The sequence below is a fragment of the Procambarus clarkii genome, chromosome 26, assembly GCF_040958095.1.
Source record: "Procambarus clarkii isolate CNS0578487 chromosome 26, FALCON_Pclarkii_2.0, whole genome shotgun sequence".
Lineage (NCBI taxonomy): Eukaryota > Metazoa > Arthropoda > Malacostraca > Decapoda > Cambaridae > Procambarus > Procambarus clarkii.
In genome coordinates, this window is record NC_091175.1 from 22489637 (window position 1) to 22516000 (window position 26364).

General features: G+C 45.9%; 2 protein-coding genes across 3 annotated transcripts in view; both read right to left on the reverse strand.

The window, feature by feature from the left end:
* Window positions 1-26364, reverse strand: part of LOC138368754 (protein O-linked-mannose beta-1,2-N-acetylglucosaminyltransferase 1-like) — a 48347-nt gene that overhangs the window by 15007 nt on the left and 6976 nt on the right. For both annotated transcript variants that reach the window (XM_069331474.1, XM_069331473.1), the window contains exons 2-6: window positions 14031-14179; window positions 10335-10541; window positions 8291-8504; window positions 4307-4431; window positions 2527-2740 (exon numbers count right to left, since the gene is read on the reverse strand). In XM_069331474.1, the coding sequence (XP_069187575.1) occupies window positions 2527-2740; window positions 4307-4431; window positions 8291-8504; window positions 10335-10394 (613 nt within the window). In that variant the 5' untranslated portion in view covers window positions 10395-10541; window positions 14031-14179. The remainder of the gene's footprint in view (window positions 1-2526; window positions 2741-4306; window positions 4432-8290; window positions 8505-10334; window positions 10542-14030; window positions 14180-26364) is intronic.
* LOC138368834 (300 kDa antigen AG231-like) lies at window positions 10639-25454 on the reverse strand. The gene is made up of 4 exons (XM_069331540.1): window positions 25407-25454; window positions 22087-23395; window positions 14031-14179; window positions 10639-10644 (listed from the first exon to the last, which is right to left on the reverse strand). Exons 1-4 carry the CDS (start codon window positions 25452-25454, stop codon window positions 10639-10641), a joined length of 1512 nt encoding a protein of 503 aa, XP_069187641.1.

Below are 26364 nucleotides of genomic sequence, written 5' to 3' on the forward strand. Positions count from 1 at the left end.
TCTAAGACGGGTCTCACGTAGGCAGTGTAAAGCGCCCTAAAAGCTTCCTCATTTAGGTTTCTGAATGAAGTTCTAATTTTCGCCAGTGTAGAGTACGCTGCTGTCGTTATCCTATTTATATGTGCCTCAGGAGTTAGATTAGGTGTCACATCCACTCCCAGGTCTCTTTCTCGAATCGTTACAGGTAGGCTGTTCCCCTTCATTGTGTACTGTCCCTTTGGTCTCCTGTCACCTGATCCCATTTCCATAACTTTACATTTACTGGTGTTAAACTCCAGTAGCCATTTCCCTGACCATCTCTGCAGCCTGTTTAAGTCCTCTTGGAGGATCCTACAATCCTCGTCTGTCACAACTCTTCTCATTAATTTTGCGTCATCTGCAAACATTGACATGTATGATTCCACTCCTGTAAACATATCATTTACGTAAATTAGAAAGAGGATTGGTCCCAGCACCGATCCTTGAGGTACTCCACTTGTTACTGTTCGCCAGTCCGACTTTTCGCCCCTTACCATTACCCTCTGGCTCCTTCCTGTTAGGTAGTTCTTCACCCATACTAGGGCCTTTCCGCTTACTCCTGCCTGCCTCTCAAGTTTGTATAGCAGTCTCATGTGCGGTACCGTATCAAAGGCCTTTTGGCAGTCAAGAAATATGCAGTCTGCCCAGCCTTCTCTGTCCTGCCTTATCCTTGTTACTTTATCATAGAATTCTAAAAGGTTTGTTAGGCATGATTTCCCTGTCCAGAACCCATGTTGGTGCTTGTTTACAAACCCAATGCTCTCCAGGTGCTCAACAAGTCTTAGCCTAATTATTCTTTCAAGAATTTTGCAGGGGATGCTTGTCAGTGATACGGGTCTGTAGTTAAGTGCCTCCTCCCTATCACCCTTTTTGAAAATCGGTACGACATTTGCCTCCTTCCAGCAACTGGGCAATTCTCCCGTCATAAGTGACTCATTAAAGATCATTGCCAGAGGCACGCTGAGAGCCTGCGCTGCCTCTTTGAGTATCCACGGTGATACTTTGTCTGGTCCAACAGCTTTATTTGCATCCAGTGTTGTCAACTGTTTCATTACATCCTCTGCTGTCAGCTCTATATCCGATAGTCTTTCATCTTGGGTAATCTCTTCTAACAATGGGAGCTGCTCAGGCTCGGTTGTGAACACTCCATGGAATTTTGCATTCAGTACCTCGCAGATTTCCTTGTCGCTTTCTGTATATGCCCCTTCTGTTTTCCTCAGTCTTGTCACTTGGTCATTTACCGACATCTTCCTTCTTATATGGCTATGTAGTAATTTTGGTTGCTTTTTCGCTTTGACTGCAATATCGTTCTCATAATTCCTTTCCGACACTCGTCTTATGTTAATGTAATCATTCCTAGCTCTGTTACATCTAATCCTGTTGTCCTCTGTCCTTTGTCTTCTGTACTTCCTCCACTCCCTCCTGCTTCTCACCTTTGCTTCCTGACACTGTCTATTAAACCATGGGTTATTATATTCCCTCCTGCTTTTTTCCTTTATTGTTGGAATAAATCTATCTTCAGCCTCCTTGCATTTCAATATGACTTGGTTCATCATACCTTGCACTGTTTTTCCTCTAAGTTCTTCCTCCCACTGCACTTCTCCCAGGTAGTCCCTTATCCTTCTGTAGTCCCCTTTTCTGTAATCAAGTCTCCTTTCCCGGACCTCTTGTCCTTTGGTCACAATTTTAAGCTCCATCATGTAGTCAAAGACTAGGACACAATGGTCACTAGCTCCTAGTGGTATTTCATGTTCCAACTGCTCGATGTCTTCTACATTCTGAGTGATAATGAGATCTAATAGGCTGGGCGTATCCCCTCCTCTTTCCCTAGTATCTTCTTTCACATGCTGTGTTAGAAAATTCCTGTCAATAACGTCTACCAGCTTCGCTCCCCAGGTCTCCTCCCCACCATGGGGATTCCTCGTTTCCCAATTTATCTCTCCGTGATTTAGGTCCCCCATGACCAGCAGCTTCGCTCTCATTCTATGCGCTAAAGTTGCTGCCCTCTGCAGTTCATCCATACATGTCTTGTTGCTGTCCTCGTACTCCTGCCTGGGCCTTCTACTGTTTGGTGGGGGATTGTAGAGTATCAAGATTACAATCTTCTTCCCATCCACTGTCAGAGTTCCATGTATGAAGCTTGTGCTTTCATTGGTACCTGGATTTTCCAGCTCATCAAACTTCCATTTCCGCTTTATTAGTAGTGCCACTCCTCCTCCCTGTCTCTGTGTCCTTTCTTTTCTTATCACCTGGTACCCCTCTGGAAAGATTGCATCCGAGATCATGCCATTTATTTTAGTTTCCACTATTGCCACTATGTCTGGGTCTGCCTCACTAACTCTTTCTTTTATCTCTTCTGCTTTATTGGCTACCCCATCAGCATTGGTGTACCAAACCTTGAGACTCTTCTTGGAAAATTCTTGGACTCTTTCTTGTGTGTGTGTGTGTGTGTGTGTGTGTGTGTGTGTATATGAGTCGAGGCAAGAGTGTGTGTGTACCCTCACTCACCTCTGGGCACGGGGTTGTCATGGAACCTCACAGTGAGGTTGAGGATGCTGGCCAGCATCTCTGCCTGTGGGTTATACCCGTCGACCAAGATGGCCAGGGGCGTCTGTCCCCCTCCAGGGCTGCTCCACAGCTGCTCCACCTGCCTCGCCACCACCTGTAGACGCCTCGCCGTCACAAGGGCCACAGGGATCACCTCCTCCAGCTGCAGGTGTGGCTGTCAGGAGTTATAAGATGGGGTCAGAGCTGAAGCCTAGGACTGATGGTCGCCTTACATCATTCGCTAAGACAAAGCTACATTGAGAGGGAATGGTTTGTTTTCAGAGTATTTGCTCGGGTTACCTCAGAGTACAGGAGTGTAAACCCAATCATCAGTTATTCTAGGAAACTGTAAGGACATCCTGAAATCAACAATTTAATTTCAAGACGTCAGTAAAACGTGACTAGAGATACCGGAAGCGGACATTGCAAATCTTGTAAATCCTTCCAAAGAAACACAATGTTAAGAAAATTGTGAAGCTTCCTCTGGGCTTCAGTAGTAGTCAGGGAAAGTTGTTGGATCTTGCTGTTGGCAGCAAGATGGTACCTCTGGAAATTTTCCTTATTAAGGTCACTCAATAGCTCTGTTGATAGAGCTCGGCTTCACACACGTGTGGGGGCCTCAGTTCGAGTCTCTTAGAGCCCAGGTGAATGGAAACACAATTTTTTTGTAAGACTTTCAGAGTTACCCAGAGCATGTCTTACTAGTAACCAGGTGAACTTATCCAGCTCCTCCATCACATAGGAAACACTAATACACACGCAGGCTACTCTGCTTCACCAGGATAAAAATATCCACTAATGCAGATGAAAATAAATATTACACGCTATATTATATTACACCCTATATTACACATTATCTTCCGTACCTTTTGCCTTGCTCTTATCTTCCTGTAAGATTTCCGTTTCCTCACCTCTCTCTTGCCTTACTTAAGGCCCCTTGCCTCCCTCCTCTCACACTCACCGCTCCTGTGCCAGGTAAGTTACGGGCTCACCATAGCCCGTGCTACTTGCAACTTGTTCCATGTAGCTGAATCTATAACAACAACAGCAGCCCTCCTCTCATCACAATCGACTTGATTATGGTCCAGGACGGACCGAAACGTCGTCGTCTCTTCAATTTCTAGTGTGTGGTGTAGTCAATGTCCACTAATGGAAGTCTCTCTCTTAACAGCTCGCTTATTGTCTCTGCTAACATCAGGGACTTCACACCAACATTAGAAACCTCACATAAAGTTAATGGAATACCTAACACAGCTGACACAGTAGCAACTGTTGAGACCTTCCTCGATGTCTCAGTCCGAAGTGACTTTGGACGAATCAAGGGATCTTGAGGTTATCTTGAGATGATTTCGGGGCTTAGCGTCCCCGCGGCCCGGTCCTCGACCAGGCCTCCTTTTTGTTACACACCCCCAGGAAGCAGCCCGTAGCAGCTGTCTAACTCCCAGGTACCTATTTACTGCGCAGGACTACGAATCCGTAGCGTTGTCCACCCAGCTGTCGGGCGCCCAGGGATACGGTAAATAACAGAGGAAAGACAGACAACATCTGGGAGAGGTGATGTTGTCTGCTTTCATAACACTGCATCACCTTTGGGAGTAAAGTTACCCAGTCACTTAATTTTAAATTGACCTGCGTTCGGTTATAGACGAAGGCCCTCGATTTAATTCCCCTTTTCGTACACAATTTCCTACAAGAGTGTGAAGGTGGACTCACCGCCGTGAGGAGGTGCAGGTGCACTTACCGAGGTGGAGGGGTGCAGGTGGAGCGGGTGTAGACAGTGACAGAAGTCATGGTAACCCTCGTAGATCTCACAGAACTCTGCTTTGGTCGCCCACTCCGGCTCCTGGTACCAGGGACACGCCCGTTCTGCCTCGACCCGGGTAACATGATATATGTGGAATGTGGCAAACGTAGCTTAGGTGTATTTTAATGAGTTTAGGTGAATATATATATATATATATATATATATATATATATATATATATATATATATATATATATATATATATATATATATATATATATATATATATATATATATTCGTAATGGTTAAGAGGAGCTGCCTCGTATGGGCCAATAGGAGCTGCCTCGTATGGGCCAATAGGAGCTGCCTCGTATTGGCAGTAAGGTGGCCTGAGATGGGGTCCCTCCCTCGTTTCAAACGTGGGTTGGACATGTATATGAGGTGCCTCGTATGGGCCAATAGGCCTTCTGCAGTTACCTTTGTTTTTATGTTCTTATGCATGGGCCAATAGGCCCAGCATTACAAACGTGTGGCCAAGTCTGTGGTAGAAAATATAATAGAAACTGCCTCATATGTTCCAATATGGGCCAAATTCCTTCTGGAATTTCCATTATTTACATGTAAACAAACAGACAAATAATTGGCTGGGTCATGAAGAGCTTTCAGGAAAAGTGAGAGTTCAAATTTTCATAATTTGCTTATGTATAGGCTTATAATGATTCTTGCAAGTTAAATGTACATAATGCTTATAATGATTACCTCTGCATGGGTAACAACTTCTCCTCTCCTCCATATCACCCTACCCCAGGCTTTGCGCCCTGGAGAGGCCACTCCAGACCGACAACCAGAGAGCAACTCCATAGTCTCCTGAGACTGATGGATGACTACAACTAATGTTTCTTACATGTTACATCTAGCAGAAACCAGACGGTTTAGGTAGTGAGCTTGGGCGCTCTGCTCATCCAGCTCCTGATGACTTGCTAAGTCAGCTCATTAAGAGTTAAGGTGATCGGTGTTGTACCTTGTACTTGCCAGTACTTGTTGTACTGACAACAACAACTTTGGTTGTTAAGAATGAAGGTAACTGCAGAAGGCCTATTGGCCCATACGAGTGTCTGGGTCATTGTTTGGGTTTGTTGTCAGTGTCTGGGGTCATTGAGTTGAAATTAGTGTTCATGCATTTATGTTATTTTGACTTATAAATTGCGTGAACAAAGACAGTGTATTCCAGGTATTAAAGTAACAAATTTTGATTGATTAAATTAACTTTTCCTTTGAACTTTGTCTTTTGACTTTCTCATGTACCTCCATATGTACAGTGAAGCTTTCTATGTGGCTTTTTGTACCTCACATAACAGTACTGTGACTAGAACTACTTTCACTCATCACTAAAACTATTGCTGTTATTACTCGTGATAAACGAGAATAAGGAGTAGGCAGCTGAGGGAGGAGTTCGTATAGCGCTCTCATTATATATGAGTAAAATCTCTCCGTGTGTGTAAAGCCAAGATTATCCTTAGTTATTGCTGCTGGTCGTGGTGCATGGTGGTGTGGGGTACCGGGACGGCCTGTATGGTGGTGTGGGGTACCGGGACGGCCTGTATGGTGGTGTGGGGTACCAGGACGGCCTGTATGGTGGTGTGGGGTACCGGGACGGCCTGCATGGTGGTGTGGGGTACCGGGACGGCCTGTATGGTGGTGTGGGGTACCGGGACGGCCTGTATGGTGGTGTGGGGTACCGGGACGGCCTGTATGGTGGTTTGGGGTACCGGGACGGCCTGTATGGTGGTGTGGGGTACCGGGACGGCCTGCATGGTGGTGTGGGGTACCGGGACGGCCTGCATGGTGGTGTGGGGTACCGGGACGGCCTGCATGGTGGTGTGGGGTACCGGGACGGCCTGTATGGTGGTGTGGGGTACCGGGACGGCCTGTATGGTGGTCTGGGGTACCGGGACGGCCAGCATGGTGGTGTGGGGTACCGGGACGGCCTGTATGGTGGTGTGGGGTACCGGGACGGCCAGCATGGTGGTGTGGGGTACCGGGACGGCCTGTATGGTGGTGTGGGGTACCGGGACGGCCTGTATGGTGGTGTGGGGTACCGGGACGGCCTGTATGGTGGTGTGGGGTACCGGGACGGCCTGTATGGTGGTGTGGGGTACCGGGACGGCCTGTATGGTGGTGTGGGGTACCGGGACGGCCTGTATGGTGGTGTGGGGTACCGGGACGGCCTGTATGGTGGTGTGGGGTACCGGGACGGCCTGCATGGTGGTGTGGGGTACCGGGACGGCCTGCATGGTGGTGTGGGGTACCGGGACGGCCTGCATGGTGGTGTGGGGTACCGGGACGGCCTGCATGGTGGTGTGGGGTACCGGGACGGCCTGTATGGCGGTCTGGGGTACCGGGACGGCCAGCATGGTGGTGTGGGGTACCGGGACGGCCTGTATGGTGGTGTGGGGTACCGGGACGGCCAGCATGGTGGTGTGGGGTACCGGGACGGCCTGTATGGTGGTGTGGGGTACCGGGACGGCCTGCATGGTGGTGTGGGGTACCGGGACGGCCTGTATGGTGGTCTGGGGTACCGGGACGGCCAGCATGGTGGTGTGGGGTACCGGGACGGCCTGTATGGTGTGGGGTACCGGGACGGCCAGCATGGTGGTGTGGGGTACCGGGACGGCCTGTATGGTGGTGTGGGGTACCGGGACGGCCTGCATGGTGGTGTGGAGTACCGGAACGGCCTGCATGGTGGTGTGGGGTACCGGGACGGCCTGCATGGTGGTCTGAGGTACTGGGACGGCCAGCATGGTGGTCTGGGGTACCGGGACGGCCTGCATGGTGGTCTGGGGTACCGGGACGGCCAGCATGGTGGTCTGGGGTACCGGGACGGCCTGCATGGTTGTCTGAGGTACCGGGACGGCCTGTATGGTGGTCTGGGGGTACCGGGACGGCCTGCATGGTGGTCTGGGGTACCGGGACGGCCTGCATGGTGGTCTGGGGTACCGGGACGGCCTGCATGGTGGTCTGGGGTACCGGGACGGCCTGCATGGTGGTCTGGGGTACCGGGACGGCCTGTATGGTGGTGTGGGGTACCGGGACGGCCTGCATGGTGGTCTGGGGTACCGGGACGGCCTGCATGGTGGTCTGGGGTACCGGGACGGCCTGCATGGTGGTCTGGGGTACCGGGACGGCCTGCATGGTGGTCTGGGGTACCGGGACGGCCTGTATGGTGGTCTGGGGGTACCGGGACGGCCTGCATGGTGGTCTGGGGTACCGGGACGGCCTGCATGGTGGTCTGGGGTACCGGGACGGCCTGCATGGTGGTCTGGGGTACCGGGACGGCCTGCATGGTGGTCTGGGGTACCGGGACGGCCTGTATGGTGGTGTGGGGTACCGGGACGGCCTGCATGGTGGTCTGGGGTACCGGGACGGCCTGCATGGTGGTCTGGGGTACCGGGACGGCCTGCATGGTGGTCTGGGGTACCGGGACGGCCTGCATGGTGGTCTGAGGTACCGGGACGGCCTGTATGGTGGTCTGGGGTACTGGGACGGCCTGTATGGTGGTCTGGGGTACCGGGACGGCCTGTATGGTGGTCTGAGGTACCGGGACGGCCTGTATGGTGGTCTGGGGTACTGGGACGGCCTGTATGGTGGTCTGGGGTACCGGGACGGCCTGTATGGTGGTCTGGGGTACCGGGACGGCCTGTATGGTGGTCTGGGGTACCGCGACGGCCTGTATGGTGGTCTGGGGTACCGGGACGGCCTGTATGGTGGTCTGGGGTACCGGGACGGCCTGCATGGTGGTCTGAAGGAACTAGTACCTTAATATGACACATAGTATAACCATACATACGTCTCAAAATACGTTACCACACAGGTACCACACACACCAGTACTGCCAGAGACGATCTGATGATTGATAAAGATTAAGCCAGCCAAGAGGTGGCACGGGCATGAATAGCCCGTAATGCCAGAGACGCTCCTACCTGGGAAGACAGGGAGTGTGGCGGAGAAGGCGAGGGGCGAGACGTCGGTGGTGCTGGAGTTCCTGGAGATGATGAGGGTCTCGTGGAGAGGGGCGTGGCCCTTGCGTGTGACGAAGGCCCAGGCCTCGCCCCTAGCGGCCAGGGGTCCCAGGCGTGACCCCAGGGCCAGTAACGTCTCCACCATGTCATCCTGGATCCATGCCACGAAATCCGGCTGCAGGGGGACAGAAGGCCCAGATGTTGTCAGAGTTTTATAGTGAGATGGCTGAAGATATGAGGAGAAAATTGTTGTTTTTGTTTTAGATTCAGCTACTGGGAACCAAAAGTTGCAAGTAGCACGGGCTATGGTGAGCCCGTAGTGGACTTATCTGGCACAGGAGCGGTGCAAGTAGCACGGGCTATGGTGAGCCCGTAGTGGACTAATCTGGCACAGGAGCGGTGCAAGTAACACGGGCTATGGTGAGCCCGCAGTGGACTAATCTGGTACAGGAGCGGGGCTGCAACTCTCACAGGAGAAAGCATCACGCCAGTACTACTAAATACCTCTCGAAAGTCACATGAGAACAAGGAGCTGGGCTATGAGGACGGTGAGTGGAAACTGTGCCAAACCACTTAGAGTATCGGGGGATCGAGTTCCGTCCCTACAAGAAGCTAGGCTGCTCTATCGACCAGTCCAAGTGCATGGAGACAAGAAAGCTTAAGAGGACATCGAACTGGAAAGAAGTTCGTCTGTATTTATTTGTATTTTTTATGGGGGAAAGTAGGTCATGGGGTCCTTCCAGGTCTGCGAATAGCACTTTTCTGCCTCCAGAAACTGGTCTCACTTCACAAAAAAAGTGGTATGATGAACTTGTGATATCACTTGAAATAGTTTCCGTTATTTTTTTCGATTTTATTCTAAATTAGCGACATCTTATTCTGGTTCAGAAGGAAAGTGATGCCTGAGGGAAGACTGACAAAACACTAGAGTTTGGAATGGAGGCCCTCAGAGACACACTCATGAAGGCAGGCCCTCAGAGACACACTCATGAAGGCAGGCCCTCAGAGACACACTCATGAAGGCAGGCCCTCAGAGACACACTCATGAAGGCAGGCCCTCAGAGACACACTCATGAAGGGAGACCCACAGAGACGCACTCATGAAGGGAGACCCCCAGAGACGCACTCATGAAGGGAGACCCTCAGAGACGCACTCATGAAGGGAGACCCTCAGAGACGCACTCATGAAGGGAGACCCTCAGAGACGCACTCATAAAGGGAGACCTCCCAGAGACGCACTCATAAAGGGAGGGCCTCAGAGACGCACTCATGAAGGGAGACCCCCAGAGACGCACTCATGAAGGGAGACCCCCAGAGACGCACTCATGAAGGGAGACCCTCAGAGACGCACTCATGAAGGGAGACCCTCAGAGACACACTCATGAAGGGAGACCCTCCAGAGACGCACTCATGAAGGGAGACCCTCAGAGACGCACTCATGAAGGGAGACCCTCAGAGACACACTCGTCAATTTAACGCACTGTGCATTTACAATCGTTATTTTCTTAATTATAAATTAATATTATTATATATTATAATTGTGTACACGGGCTTAGGGTTAGGTATTTGGGTTCTGTTGGGAAAGCACTACTCGAGAAAAGTTATAATGTCATATATATGCTATGTAAAGTGTGTAGTAATCAAAACAGGAGAGGGGGAGAGCCATTGGATTAAAGAGCATTTGGCCATTGTGTATGAGGTTAAGCTGCGGTTGTGAATGAAAGACACTCTACACTCGCAGCGTCTTGTGCTCGAGGCGCAACTATGGTAATGCTTCACCCACTTACGGCTGATACAAAGAATTGCCAACAGATCCTAAGCACCTAGTATATCTCACTCTCTCTCTCTCTCTCTGTGTCTCTCTCTCTGTGTCTCTCTCTCTCTCTCTCTCTCTCTCTCTCTCTGTCTCTCTCTGTCTCTCTCTCTCTCTCTCTCTCTCTCTCTCTCTCTCTCTCTCTCTCTCTCTCTCTCTCTCTCTCTCTCTCTCTCCCTCCCCCCTCCTTACCGCGCCGAGGAAGAGGATGAGCCTGCCATCCTGGACATCGTGTACCATCTTCACCAGCATCTTGTGTGCTGCGGGCTGCCAGGTGCGGAAGAGGTCGTGGTGGAGGAGAGTGTGGTGGTGCTGGTGGAGGATCAACACGTGCACCCCGGCGTGGAACCTGCGCTCCTGCCCGCCCCACACCCTCGTCTGGTTATGCCACCAGTACACCTGTCCGGGCAACGTGATGCATAATACACATACAAATCACAACAGTGCTTACGGGCTCACCATAGCCCGTGCTACATGGACACTTCGTTCTGAGTAGCTAAATCTGAAACAACAACATCACAATAGCGCTTACGGGCTATTCATGCCCGTGCCACCTCTTGCGTGACTTAATCTTTATCAATCAATCAATCACAATAGCGTGATACATTAAGTGAACACATCCACAAGGGCCGTCATGAGGTTTCGAACCCTCATCACGGCCTTTGTGGATTTGTTCATTGTTCCGTAATGTTTGCACCACACGTCATTAGGATTTAAAAACAAAAAACACAGAAAGCCTATTGGACGGGAGACATGTCCCGTCACGCAGGGTGCAGTCGCACCTCCACACATCTCCAGTATCATCTATTGATACTGGTAATGGCTCAAAAGGGCCACCACTTACGGGCTATTCATGCCCGTGCCACCTTTTGGGTGGCTTAATCTTCATCAATCAATCAATCAAAGCCTATTGGCCCATACAAGGCGGTTCCTGTTGGCATATACAAGGCAGCTCTAATTTATAACTACCCCAAACTCATAAATATATATATATATATATATATATATATATATATATATATATATATATATATATATATATATATATATATATATATATATATATATATATATGTCGTACCTAGTAGCCAGAACTCACTTCTCAGCCTACTATTCATAGCCCGATTTGCCTAATAAGCCAAGTTTTCCTGAATTAATATATTTACTATAATTTTTTTCTTATGAAATGATAAAGCAACCCTTTTCTCTATGTATGAGGTCAATTTTTTTTATTGGAGTTAAAATTAACGTAGATATATGACCGAACCTAACCAACCCTACCTAACCTAACCTAACCTATATTTATAGGTAAGGTTAGGTTAGGTAGCCAAAAAAAGCTAGGTTAGGTTAGGTTAGGTAGGTTAGGTAGACGAAAAAACATTAATTCATGAAAACTTGGCTTATTAGGCAAATCGGGCCTTGAATAGTAGGCTGAGAAGTGCGTTCTGGCTATTAGGTACGACATATATATATATATATATATATATATATATATATATATATATATATATATATATATATATATATATATATATATATATTTCATTGAATATGACCGCATATTCTGTATTTATTATTTTCTGGTTTAGGGCTTCTATCCCTCTAACTATTTTCTTAGCATCAGGGCTTAATTGAAATAGGAGTTCTCCAAAACTCATTTTCGTACTTTTAAGGTGAAGAAAAGAAGTGATTTACTATAGAGTGTATTTACACTTATTTGTATAATTTGCACGACGTTTCGAACCTCCATGGTTCATTCTCAAGTGAACAGATCTTACAATACTAGTTGATTTTATACCCGCATTAGGTCAGGTGATAATACAATGAAGGTGAAAACATGGGGGGGATACATAAGGGATAAACATAGGGGCTGCAGAAGGCTTATTGGCCCATACGAGGCATCTCCTATCTAAACACAAAGATTAATCCAGTGTAATTGGCCTGTTATGTTGGACATTGTCTTCTGTGTTGGCATCGATATGTTCTTGTCTTGTCCTTACTCTCATGGTGGGTAGAGTAAATAGTTCCGTGATTTGGGTGTTCATGGTAGGTCGCTCTATTCTTATGTGAATTGCCTCAAGAATTTGTAATCTTCTTGAATCTTGGGTTTTGTCTATTATGCAGGTATTCTTGTTCAACATTTCTCTTGTTAGAAAGGTTGACAACTATACAACATACAACGTTACAACATTTCTCTTGTTTCTAACAAGAGAAATGTTGAACAAGAATACTTGCATAATAGACAAAACCCAAGATTCAAGAAGATTACAAATTCTTGAGGCAATTCACATAAGAATAGAGCGACCTACCATGAACACCCAAATCACGGAACTATTTACTCTACCCACCATGAGAGTAAGGACAAGACAAGAACATATCGATGCCAACACAGAAGACAATGTCCAACATAACAGGCCAATTACACTGGATTAATCTTTGTGTTTAGATAGGAGATGCCTCGTATGGGCCAATAAGCCTTCTGCAGCCCCTATGTTTATCCCTTATGTATCCCCCCCCATGTTTTCACCTTCATTGTATTATCACCTGACCTAATGCGGGTATAAAATCAACTAGTATTGTAAGATCTGTTCACTTGAGAATGAACCATGGAGGTTCGAAACGTCGTGCAAATTATACAAATAAGTGTAAATACACTCTATAGTAAATCACTTCTTTTCTTCACCTTAAAAGTACGAAAATGAGTTTTGGAGAACTCCTATTTCAATTAAGCCCTGATGCTAAGAAAATAGTTAGAGGGATAGAAGCCCTAAACCAGAAAATAATAAATACAGAATATGCGGTCATATTCAATGAAACATGTTTGAAAGAAAACCTGCTGCCAGTATACACCAATATATATATATATATATATATATATATATATATATATATATATATATATATATATATATATATATATATATATATATTAATCTTTACTATTACAGTAATTGCTGTTACATCAATGTTGTCCACCTTTGCTCAAGAGAGTGGAGGGGGGGGGGGAATTTCACAGGTCGACGGGAGTAGGCGCGGGCTATCTATTCTAGTAGGCCAGGTGATAGTTGTGGGCGGCACTAGTAATTCTAGTAGTGGTGGTGGTAGGCACAGAGATGCAAGTACATGTGGAGTGGGTGGTGGTGTCGCAGAAACAGGTGTGTGAGGTGGATGCAGGTGTGAGAGGAGTTGGGTATGCGGGTAATGATGTGGGTACAAGTGGTGGTGGCTTTGGGGTCAGTGGGTGATGCGCACTGACGGTGAGTGTGTGTGTTGGGGGGGTTGGGGTTTGGGGGGGGGAGTTGTGGGGGATGGGGGGCATACTTCCCCTCCATCCCTTCCGGTATTGACTTCTGGGGGATGGCACTATTGTCTACCAGCTGGGGGAGTATGGAACTTACATGCAAACAATTTTATATCTGTTAATGATCTATTGTGTCTTATTTTCATTAAGAAACACTGATCAAGGTGTGCGAAAAGCCACATTAAAATATGACAGAAGCTATAACGTTCTGAACCGTTATATAGACTTCGTCACCAGCCGTAAAACTGTTGACTTACACTTTCCTTCATATTTCAATATGATTTTTTCCACTCATTTATATTTACTTGAAGCATGTATCGAGGTCCCCCAAGGTCGAACTATTGACCTTTCTCAGGATGGAACCCCACAACAGTTGCCTAACTTCCGGGTACCTATTTACTGCTAGGTGAATAGAGCCATTAGGTGAATGGAAACGTGCCCAACCATTTCTGCTCCAGCTGGGGATCGAGCCCAGGATCCTCAATTGGGAGTCGAGAGCATAGAGCACTGTAGTAACGAGGACCTATCCTGTGGTGCAGGTATTATCACTGGCATTAATGTCACGTCGATTCGACCCGACAACTGACCTCTGTTCCATTGACCCACACTGTCACTCCTGTTGTGTCCACCCTGGCGGACACTAGTGTGCTGCTGCTGCCGCTGCTGGTGCTGCTGAAGCTGCGTCTGCCGCTGCTGGTGCTGCTACTGTTGCGTCTGCCGCTGCTGCCTATTCCTCCTGCACGAGCGAACAAGGACTTTAATAGTGTTTCCTCTATAGTTATTGTGTCTGAGTGTTATTAAAACAAAAACAAACCTCTGATTTCACCAAAACCAAATTGCTAGTCCAACTTACAGAATAATTAACCTTCACTCAAATATATCTACCTGCATAAAAGAATCTTCCCACGTATAAAAGTCATCTTCCTACATATAAAAATCATCTTCCTTTCATATAAAAATCATCTTCATATAAAAATCATCTTCATATATATAAAAATCATCTTCCTACATATAAAACTTAACTTCGTACATATAAAAATCATCTTCATACATATAAAAATCATCTTCCTACATATAAAACTTAACTTCGTACATATAAAAATCATTTTCCCTACATATAAAAATAGTTACAGCGTTAAACCATTGGGGGATAATAGATGGCTCAAATTATTGCCTATTATAAATAGTCAAATAATTGGGGCTTATATCATGGTTCAGTTACAGCAGTTTAGAGTGGTCGAATTATTAAGAGTTAGAGTTGTTAACACCACTGCCTATAGCCACCTCAGATGGCCCTGGTGGATCATTGTGGGCTTGTTGGACTGCCTAGGTTCAACAGAAGGAGCTTTTAGCTCTTGGACCCCGCCTTTCCAACCAATATATTGTTCCTCTATTATTTCTACTACATATATTTATATTTATGTGTGTGTGTGTGTGTGTGTGTGTGTGTGTGTGTGTGTGTGTACTCACCTATTTGTACTCACCTATTTGTGCTTGCGGGGGTTGAGCTTTGGCTCTTTGGTCCCGCCTCTCAACTGTCAATCAACTGGTGTACAGATTCCTGATTCCTGAGGGCTCTATCATATCTACATTTAAAACTGTGTATGGAGTCAGCCTCCACCACATCACTGCCTAGTGCATTCCATCCGTTAACTACTCTGACACTGAAAAAGTTCCTTCTAACGTCTCTGTGGCTCATGTGGGTACTCAGTTTCCACCTGTGTCCCCTTGTTCGCGTCCCACCAGTGTTGAATAGTTTATCCTTGTTAACCCGGTCGATTCCTCTGAGGATTTTGTAGGTTGTGATCATGTCTCCCCTTACTCTTCTGTCTTCCAGTGTCGTAAGGTGCATTTCCCGCAGCCTTTCCTCGTAACTCATGCCTCTTAGTTCTGGGACTAGTCTAGTGGCATACCTTTGGACTTTTTCCAGCTTCGTCTTGTGCTTGACAAGGTACGGGCATCATGCTGGGGCCGCATACTCCAGGATTGGTCTTACATATGTGCTGTACAAGATTCTGAATGATTCCTTACACAGGTTCCTGAACGCTGTTCTGATGTTAGCCAGCCTCGCATATGCCGCAGACGTTATTCTTTTTATGTGGGCTTCAGGAGACAGGTTTGGTGTGATATCAACTCCTAGATCTTTCTCTCTGTTCGTTTCATTAAGTACTTCATCTCCTATTCTGTATCCTGTGTTTGGCCTCCTATTTCCACTTCCTAGTTTCATTACTTTGCATTTACTCGGGTTGAACCTCAACAGCCATTTGTTGGACCATTCACTCAGTCTGTCTAGGTCATCTTGTAGCCTCCTACTATCGTCCTCAGTTTCAATCCTCATAATTTTTGCATCATCGGCAAACATTGAGAGAATCGATTCTATACCCTCTGGAAGATCATTTACATATATCAGAAACAGTATAGGTCCAAGGACTGACCCCTGCGGTACTCCACTCGTAACGTCTCGCCAATCTGAGACCTCACCCCTCACACTGACTCGTTGTCTCCTGTTACTTAGGTACTCCTGTATCCAACGGAGTACCTTCCCTTTCACTCCTGCCTGCATCTCCAGTTTTTTCACTAGCCTCTTGTGTGGCACTGTATCAAAGGCTTTCTGACAATCCAAAAATATGCAGTCTGCCCACCCTTCTCTTTCTTGCCATATTTTTGTTGCCTGGTCGTAGAATTCAAGTAACCCTGTGAGGCAGGACCTGCCATCCCTGAATCCATGTTGATGCTGTGTTACAAAGTTCTTTCGCTCCAGGTGCTCCACTAGCTTTCTTCGCACAATCTTCTCCATCATCTTGCATGGTATGCAGGTTAGAGACACTGGTCTGTAATTCAGTGCCTCCTGTCTATCCCCTTTCTTGTATATAGGGACTACGTTAGCTGCTTTCCAAATTTCTGGCAGTTCCCCTGTTGCCAGTGATTTGTTATGTACCATGGAGAGCGGGAGGCACAGTTCTTCTGCTCCTTCCTTTAGTATCCAAGGGGAGATTCCATCTGGGCCTGTAGCCTTTGTCACATCCAATTCTAGTAAACACTTCCTTACTTCCCCGCTGGTAATCTCAAACTCTTCCAGTGGTTTCTGGTTAGCTATTCCCTCTCTTATCTCTGGGATTTCTCCTTGCTCTAAGGTGAAGACCTCTTGGAATTTCTTATTCAGTTCCTCACACACTTCCTTGTCGTTTGTAGTGAATCCTTCTGCCCCTATCCTTAATTTCATAACCTGTTCCTTTACTGTTGTTTTTCTCCTGATGTGACTATGCAGCAATTTAGGCTGAGTCTTTGCCTTGCTTGCGATGTCATTTTCGTATTGTCTTTCTGCCTCTCTTCTCATCCTGACATATTCATTCCTGGCATTCTGGTATCTTTCTCTGCTCTCCAGTGTCCTGTTATTCCTATAGTTTCTCCATGCCCTTTTTCTTTGCTGCTTAGCTAGCCTACATCTCTGATTAAACCATGGGTTTCTCATCTTCATTTCACTGTTTTCCTTTTGGACTGGGACAAACTTGTTTGCTGCGTCCTTGCACTTCTGCGTGATGTATTCCATCATATCTTGGGCCGTCTTTTCCCTGAGCTCTGTTTCCCATGCTATATCTGCTAGGCATTTTCTTATCTCCTCATAGTTTCCCTTTCGGTATGCTAACCTTTCATAGTTTCCCTTTCGGTATGCTAACCTGTGTGTGTGTGTGTGTGTGTGTGTGTGTGTGTGTGTGTGTGTGTGTGTGTGTGTGTGAGAGAGAGAGAGAGAGAGAAAACATCAGTAGGAGTCATAAACAGGATTCGAACCAGTTCACGTGGTACTCGCAAGCAAGTGGGAGACCACTACACCACAACGAGGTCAAAAGCCACGAAAACGCCTGGCACTAAGGTGTGTGCTTGGGAGTACCAAGTGACCAGGTTCGAATCCCCCCCTCAAGGCCCCTATTGATTTTCCCACTAACAAACATGCTATGCAAAATGGTAGAAAGAATTAAACATAACCAAAAGTGAAGAAACATTACAAGAAAGGACCACCAATGGTAGAGAGAGGGGGAAGCCATATCTGGCAAACCTATTGGAGTTCTACTTTAATCATCAGTCAAAAACAATGGATGTAAATTGGATAAATTTAGATTAATAAAAGACCTGGGTAAATACTGGTTTGGAAACAGGGCTGTTGATTTATGAAACAAATTACCAGGTAACACGATTGACATCAGATCGCTGGATTGTTTGACGCGTAGGATATACATATTTAATTTAATCTTCAGTCCTAAACCACCAACATGTTCCCAGCAAGATATTGCTGAGAATGATCAAGCAACTAAATAAACATCTTCCAATAAGGAACTTCTCCTGACAAAAGTTCCTAGTATTCCTAAGTGCTAAACACACACATCACCAGCATTAGAAGCGACGATGTCTCGGTCCTCCTTCAACCATAACCAAGTCACGATTGAATAATTGTCCAGGACTGACCAAAGGTCCTAATTTTGACCGGTCTTAATGCGTGGGATTAGAGAGGTCGGTGGGTTTAACGAGATAGTGGTTTGAAAACATGGTTGTAGATTAATGGACGGGTAACGTAATAGGCGTGAGATCGCTGGGATTGTTTCAAGCGTAGGTTGGACATGTTTGGGTGGATATAAAGAGTCTTATATGGGTCAATGTGTCCTCTACACTGGCTTTTGTTCCTGTTTTAAGTCTTCGAATCCAATGACAAAATACACCCTTGACACTGTCACAAAATGGTTACTGTAAGAATTAGAAAAAACACCCTAAGGTAACTATTAGAGGGTTGACAAGTTTACCGCTTCAGCAGGAGACAGCTTCACAGTATGAGAGTAAGAGGGGACAGCTTCACAGTATGAGAGTAAGAGGGGACAGCTTCACAGCATGGGAGTAAGAGGGGACAGCTTCACAGTATGAGAGTAAGAGGGGACAGCTTCACAGCATGGGAGTAAGAGGGGACAGCTTCACAGCATGGGAGTATCTAAGAGGAGACAGCTTCACAGCATGGGAGTATCTAAGAGGAGACAGCTTCACAGCATGAGAGTATCTAAGAGGAGACAGGTTCACAGCATGAGAGTAAGAGGAGACAGCTTCACAGCGTGAGAGTAAGAGGAGACAGCTTCACAGCATGGGAGTATCTAAGAGGAGACAGCTTCACAGCATGAGAGTATCTAAGAGGAGACAGCTTCACAGCATGGGAATAAGAGACAGCTTCACAGCATGGGAGTAAGAGAAGACAGCTTCACAGCATGGGAGTAAGAGGAGACAGCTTCACAGCATGGGAGTAAGAGGAGACAGCTTCACAGCATGGGAGTATCTAAGAGGAGACAGCTTCACAGCATGAGATTATCTAAGAGGAGACAGCTTCACAGCATAAGAGTATCTAAGAGGAGACAGCTTCACAGCATGAGAGTATCTAAGAGAAGACAGCTTCACAGCATGAGAGTATCTAAGAGGAGACAGCTTCACAGCATGGGAGTGTGTAAGAGGAGACAGCTTCACAGCATGAGAGTATCTAAGAAGAGACAGCTTCACAGCATGAGAGTATCTAAGAGGAGACAGCTTCACAGCATGAGAGTATCTAAGACAAGACAGCTTCACAGCATGTGAGTATCTAAGAGAAGACAGCTTCACAGCATGGTAGTATCTAAGAGGAGACAGCTTCACAGCATGATAGTATCTAAGAGAAGACAGCTTCACAGCATGGGAGTATCTAAGAGAAGACAGCTTCACAGCATGAGAGTATCTAAAAGCAGACAGCTACACAGCATGGGAGTATCTAAGAGGAGACAGCTTCACAGCATGAGAGTATCTAAGAGGAGACAGCTTCACAGCATGAGAGTATCTAAGAGGAGACAGCTTCACAGCATGAGAGTATCTAAAAGGAGACAGCTACACAGCATGGGAGTATCTAAGAGAAGACAGCTTCACAGCATGAGAGTATCTAAGAGGAGACAGCTTCACAGCATGGGAGTAGCTAAGAGAAGACAGCTTCACAGCATGAGAGTATCTAAGAGGAGACAGCTTCACAGCATGGGAGTATCTAAGAGAAGACAGCTTCACAGCATGAGAGTATCTATCTTGAGGTTATCTTGAGATGATTTCGGGGCTTTTTAGTGTCCCCGCGGCCCGGTTCTCGACCAGGCCTCCACCCCCAGGAAGCAGCCCGTGACAGCTGACTAACACCCAGGTACCTATTTACTGCTAGGTAACAGGGGCATTCAGGGTGAAAGAAACTTTGCCCATTTGTTTCTGCCTCGTGCGGGAATCGAACCCGCGCCACAGGCTTCAGAACATGGGAGTATCTAAGAGGAGACAGCTTCAGAGCATGGGAGTATCTAAGAGGAGACAGCTTCACAGCATGGGAGTATCTAAGAGGAGCAGCTTCACAGCATCAGACTATCTTAGAGGAGACAGCTTCACAGCATGGGTATATCCACAGAACCATAGCCACAGCCTTCACTCCAAGATGAATACGTGGAGTCAGAACAGGAAGTAGATGAAGCGGACTCTATATACACCTTTTAAAAAGCAGGTGTCATCAAAACAGACACAAAAAGATGAGCTGCAGGAGCCCCGCAAGCACAGCTAATTGTGAACTCGTACACAACACGTGCCAACCCTGGAAACAGAGGTCGTGGAAGCCACCTCAATCCACCACCTCAAAATCCACTTCGACAGCTCACTACAATCTCCTGAGGTGGAAATGTCCTAGGTACAATCGCTGTGAGGCGATTAAAAGCTGTATCTCGCTCCCTATATGTGTGTATATCACGAAAATAAACACGTGATTAAAAATGTGACAAAGTCAGACCACGGAGGAAAAATGAAACAGTAATTTCCTTAAGTACTTTCGTATATTATTACATCTTCAGAAGGAGTGAATGTGTCCTATATATATATATATATATATATATATATATATATATATATATATATATATATATATATATATATATATATATATATATATATATATATATATATATATATTTATATATTAGTATATTTTGGTAGCAGTCTTTCCTGTAGACATATATTATTAAATATGACCGAAAAAGTAAGATTAATAATTCTAACACGAATTTTCTCAATCTTTCGTACATTACGCTTCACTGTTGGAGGTAAATCAAAAATCACTTCTCCAAAATTCATTTTTATTTCTAGTCTGACGCGACACGGGCGCGTTTCGTAAAACTTATTACATTTTCAAAGACTTCACAAATACACAACTGATTAGAACTTACGTCTCTCTGATATTATATCTACATTTGAGTGAGGTGGGAAGGGTGATGTGGCATAACACAAGACAGAACAGGAGGGGATATTAATAGGGTATTAAAAGTATCAACACAAGACAGAACAGAAACAATGGGTATTGAATAGAAGTGTTTGTAGAAAGCCTATTGGTCCATATTTCTTGATGCTTCTATATTGGAGCGGAGTCTTGAGGTGGGTAGAATATAGTTGTGCAATAATTGGCTGTTGATTGCTGGTGTTGACTTCTTGATGTGTAGTGCCTCGCAAACGTCAAGCCGCCTGCTATCGCTGTATCTATCGATGATTTCTGTGTTGTTTACTAATCATCGATAGATACAGCGATAGCAGGCGGCTTGACGTTTGCGAGGCACTACACATCAAGAAGTCAACACCAGCAATCAACAGCCAATTATTGCACAACTATATTCTACCCACCTCAAGACTCCGCTCCAATATAGAAGCATCAAGAAATATGGACCAATAGGCTTTCTACAAACACTTCTATTCAATACCCATTGTTTCTGTTCTGTCTTGTGTTGATACTTTTAATACCCTATTAATATCCCCTCCTGTTCTGTCTTGTGTTATGCCACATCACCCTTCCCACCTCACTCAAATGTAGATATAATATCAGAGAGACGTAAGTTCTAATCAGTTGTGTATTTGTGAAGTCTTTGAAAATGTAATAAGTTTTACGAAACGCGCCCGTGTCGCGTCAGACTAGAAATAAAAATGAATTTTGGAGAAGTGATTTTTGATTTACCTCCAACAGTGAAGCGTAATGTACGAAAGATTGAGAAAATTCGTGTTAGAATTATTAATCTTACTTTTTCGGTCATATTTAATAATATATATATATACATATATATATATATATATATATATATATATATATATATATATATATATATATATATATATATATATATATATATATATATATATATATATATATGTCGTACCTAGTAGCCAGAACGCACTTCTCAGCCTACTGTGCAAGGCCCGATTTGCCTATTAAGCCAAGTTTTCATGAATTGTTTTTCGACTACCTAACCTACCTAACCTAACCTAACTTTTTCGGCTACCTAACCTAACCTAACCTAACCTATAAAGATAGGTTAGGTTAGGTTAGGTTAGGTAGGGTTGGTTAGGTTCGGTCATATATCTACGTTAATTTTTACTCCAATAAAAAAAGATTTACCTCATACATAATGAAATGGGTAGCTTTATCATTTCAAAAGAAAAATTTTTGAGAAAATATATTAATTCAGGAAAACTTGGCTTATTAGGCAAATCGGGCCTTGCATAGCAGGCCGAGTACGACGTTCTGGCTACTAGGTACAACATATATATATATATAAACTCAGTTATATAAACACACGTTCCTACCTTGGATTGGTGATTGTGGCGATGGCACTCTTTGCTCCTTAGATTGTTGGACCTGTTTCTTTGCTTCTTTGTGTTGCCTTGATTGTTGGGAGTGTTTTGTTGTTTGCTTGTTTGGTTTCGTTGTTTGTTGAAGTCGTTCAGCATTTACCTGAAGTTGTTTGCTTGCTTGCTGGTATTGATTGTTAGGGTTCTGGGGTGGTTTTGTTGTGTGGTGGGCGGCAGTGACAGGGTGGGCGGCAGTGACAAGGTGGGCAGCAGTGACAGGGTGGGCGGCAGTGACAGGGTGGGCGGCAGTGACAGGGTGGGCGGCAGTGACAGGGTGGGCGTTAGTGACAGGGTGGGCGGCAGTGACAGGGTGGGCAGCAGTGACAGGGTGGGCGGCAGTGACAGGGTGGGCGGCAGTGACAGGGTGGGCAGCAGTGACAGGGTGGGCGGCAGTGACAGGGTGGGCAGCAGTGACAGGGTGGCCGGCAGTGACAGGGTGGGCGGCAGTGATAGGGTGGGCGGCAGTGACAGGGTGGGCGGCAGTGACAGGGTGGGCGGCAGTGACAGGGTGGGCAGCAGTGACAGGGTGGGCGGCAGTGAGAGGGTGGGCAGCAGTGACAGGGTGGGCGGCAGTGAGAGGGTGGGCAGCAGTGACAGGGTGGGCACCAGTGACAGGGCGGGCTTCAATAAGAGGGTGGTCAGCAGTGACAGGGTGGGCACCAGTGACATGGCGGGCTTCAATAAGAGGGTGGGCAGCAGTGACAGGGTGGGCGGCAGTGACAGGGTAGGCGGCAGTGATAGGGTGGGCGGCAGTGACAGGGTGAGCGGCAGTGACAGGATGGGCGGCAGTGACAGGGTGGGCGGTAGTGACAGGGTGGGCAGCAGTGACAGGGTGGGCAGCAGTGACAGGGTGGGCGGCAGTGAGAGGGTGGGCAGCAGTGACAGGGTGGGCACCAGTGACAGGGCGGGCTTCAATAAGAGGGTGGGCAGCAGTGACAGGGTGGGCAGCAGTGACAGGGTGGTCAGTAGTGACAGGGTGGGCAGTAGTGACAGGGTGGGCAGCAGTGACAGGGTGGGCAGTAGTGACAGGGTGGGCAGCAGTGACAGGGTGGGCAGTAGTGACAGGATGGGCAGCAGTGACAGGGTGGGCGGCAGTGACAAGGTGTGTGGCAGCGACAGTGTGGGCGGCAGTGACAGGGCGGGCTTTAATAAGAGGGTGGGCGGCCACCCAGCTGGTATGAGTGACCACGCCCACCACCCACAACAAACACCCTCCATACCCCACAACATAACACATAACCACAGCGATAATTACCACAGTCTGCTGTAATTAAATACAGCAGAATACAGCAGACAAATTAAACACAGCGTCCGTAGAGCAAACTGTACCACCTATTCCTGGGGGCAGAATTGTCTGCTGATGACAGCAGAGCGTCTATAGGGGGCTTTAATTAAGCTCTCATATAACTGCCAATGGTGTTCGGATGTGCTCTGGTACCGCTAAGCTTTCTTGACGGGAAGATGGTGGCATACTTGACAGCGGTGAGTCGTCTGCGGCTCCGGAAATTATTCACCACGACACTCGATAATCAGTTGATTAGTTGAAGGTGTGAAATGGACGACCTACGGGAAGTTAGTCAACAGTTCTCTCCACACTTCTCAATAGCAACTATCCTTCACAGGAGCAACTAGCCTCAACAGGAGCAACTAGCCTCAACAGGAGCAACTAGCCTCAACAGGAGCAACTAGCCTCAACAGGAGCAACTAGCCTCAACAGGAGCAACTAGCCTCAACAGGAGCAACTAGCCTCAACAGGAACAATATTGATCAACTTTCCTGGATGCCAGCGCAGCTGATCAGCCTGGAGCCATCCTGGCCGGTACCATCCCGGCCTCTCCCATAATACGTCGTATTTTTCACGTATTTTAACAACTTAAAGCACCGGAATATTGACGTTTCTTCTATGCATCGGTCTCTCTATGTTAGGTGGGTTGCGTGGGTTCGTACGTTTCTGGTTAGGTAAAACAGTTGCATTTTTAACGTTTCTGGTTAGGCAAAATGCAGCATGCACCCCATAACAGTTGCCTAAATCCCTGGTACCTACTTACTGCTAGTAAATAGAGGCATGAGATGCAAGGAAACCTTTTTTTTTTACCACAATGTGTGTTGACCAAATAGTAAAGGTATTTGGTTCAGTGACTTGTTGATGTCAATTCAGTAGCTGCTTCGTGACTTCGTCTCTGCTAATTTGGGTTAGGTTAGAATAGGTTAGGTTAGAATAGGGGTAGAATAGATTTGGTTTGGTTTGGTTAAGTTACTATTCCACTTAAATAATTGAGTCCAATTAACAAAAGATACAGGTTTGCGAACAAATACTTCACTAATTACAGTATTAATTAACCATTAACAATGGCTACACCCAACATATATAATAATAATTTCTGTTAACCACAACTTATACATCAAGAATGTGCTCTCTAACCAATAAGAACCTGTCGTACAAGATATTTAACAATAAGAAGTGAAACTTAGCTAAATCTATATATCAGAGTTCCAGCCCGTCCACAGGCCAGGCTCGTTAAAGCGGCAGCCATCCCCCAAGACGCATGCGTCAATTTAAACGTATTGTGTATTAAAAATAGGTTTGTTCTTGTATATAAAATACTAAAACTAATAATTATTATATTATTACATATACCTAATAGGTATACTTTATTTAAATTAGAAGATATTCAGCCTCTCTCTAACTTGTATGTCACTTCACTACCAGACCTAACTTATTTTTAAAATAAAGTTAAATAAGGTTAAAAGCACTTACCCAGGCGAGTGTGTCTCCACTGACCTCCGCCCGCCTCTCAAGTTTGTGTAGTAATCTCTTGTGAGGTGCTGTATCTAAGGCTTTTTGGCAGTCAAGAAATTGGCACTCTGCCCATCCTTGCCTGTCATGCCTTATTCTTGTTACTTTATTATAGAGTTCCAGCAGGGTTGTTAGGCACGCTTTCCCTTCCCTGAACCTATGTTGGTGTTTGTTTACATACCTAATGTTCTCTAAGTGTGTCACTAGTCTTAACCTGATATTCTGCCAAGTGCTTTCTACTGTATGCTTGTAAATAATGCTGGTCTGTAGTTAAGTGCCTCTTCTCCCTCTCCTGTCTCGAAAATTGGTATCCTATTTGCCTTTTTCCAGCAATTGGGAAACTCTCCCTTCGTAAGTGACTCATTAAAGATCGTTGCCAGAGGCACGCTGAGGGCCTGCGCTGCCTCCTTTAGTATCCACGGTGATACAGTGTCTGGTCCAACTGCTTTAGTTGCATCCAGTGTTGTTGTTTCATTACCTCCTCTGCTGTCACCTCTATATCCGTTAGTCCCTCATCTTGAGTCATCTCTTCTTCTAACCTTAGGAGCTGCTCAGGCTCGGTTGTGAACACTACATGAAAACTGTTTCCGTAGTCTTGTCACTTGGTCGTTCAGAGTCGTTTTCCTTCTTATATGCAATGTAGGAATTTTGGTGGCTTTTTTTCCTTTGACAGCAATATCGTTCTCGAAATTTATTTCCAATACTCTCCTTATATTTATGTATTCGTTCCTAGTTATGTTGCATCTATTCCTGTTTTCTTCTGTCGTTTGTCCTCTGTACTTCCTCCACTCCCTCCTGCTTCTCAATTTTGCTTTCTAACACTGTATATTAAACCATGGGTTATTATATTCCCTCCTACGTTTTCCCCTTACTGTCGTATGAAACTCTCCTCGGCCTCCTTGCATTTCCATGTGTCTAGCTCCATCATTTCCTGTACTATTTAAGTCCTTCCTCCCACTGCACTTCTCCCAGTATTCTCTTTTCCTCCTGTAATCACCTTTGCTATTCTCAACTCTCCTTTCTCAGACTTCTTGTCCCGTGGTCACAAGTTTAGTTCGATTATATAGTCAAAGACCAGGGGCCAGATTCACGAAACAGTTACATAAGCACTTACGAACCTGTACATCTTTTCTCAATCTTTGGCGGCTTTGTTTACAATTATTAAACAGTTAATGAGCTCCGAAGCACTAGGAGGCTGTTTATAACAATAACAACAGTTGATTGGCAAGTTTTCATGCTTGTAAACTGTTTAATAAATGTAACCAAAGCCGTCAAAGATTGAGGAAAGATGTACACGTTCGTAAGTGCTTGCGTAACTACTTCGTGAATCTGGCCCCAGGACACAATGATCCCTGGACCCTAGTGGTATTTCATGTTCCATGTTCTCCATGTCTTCGTTGTGAGTGAAGATCTGGTCTAATTTGTGGTCAGTGTAA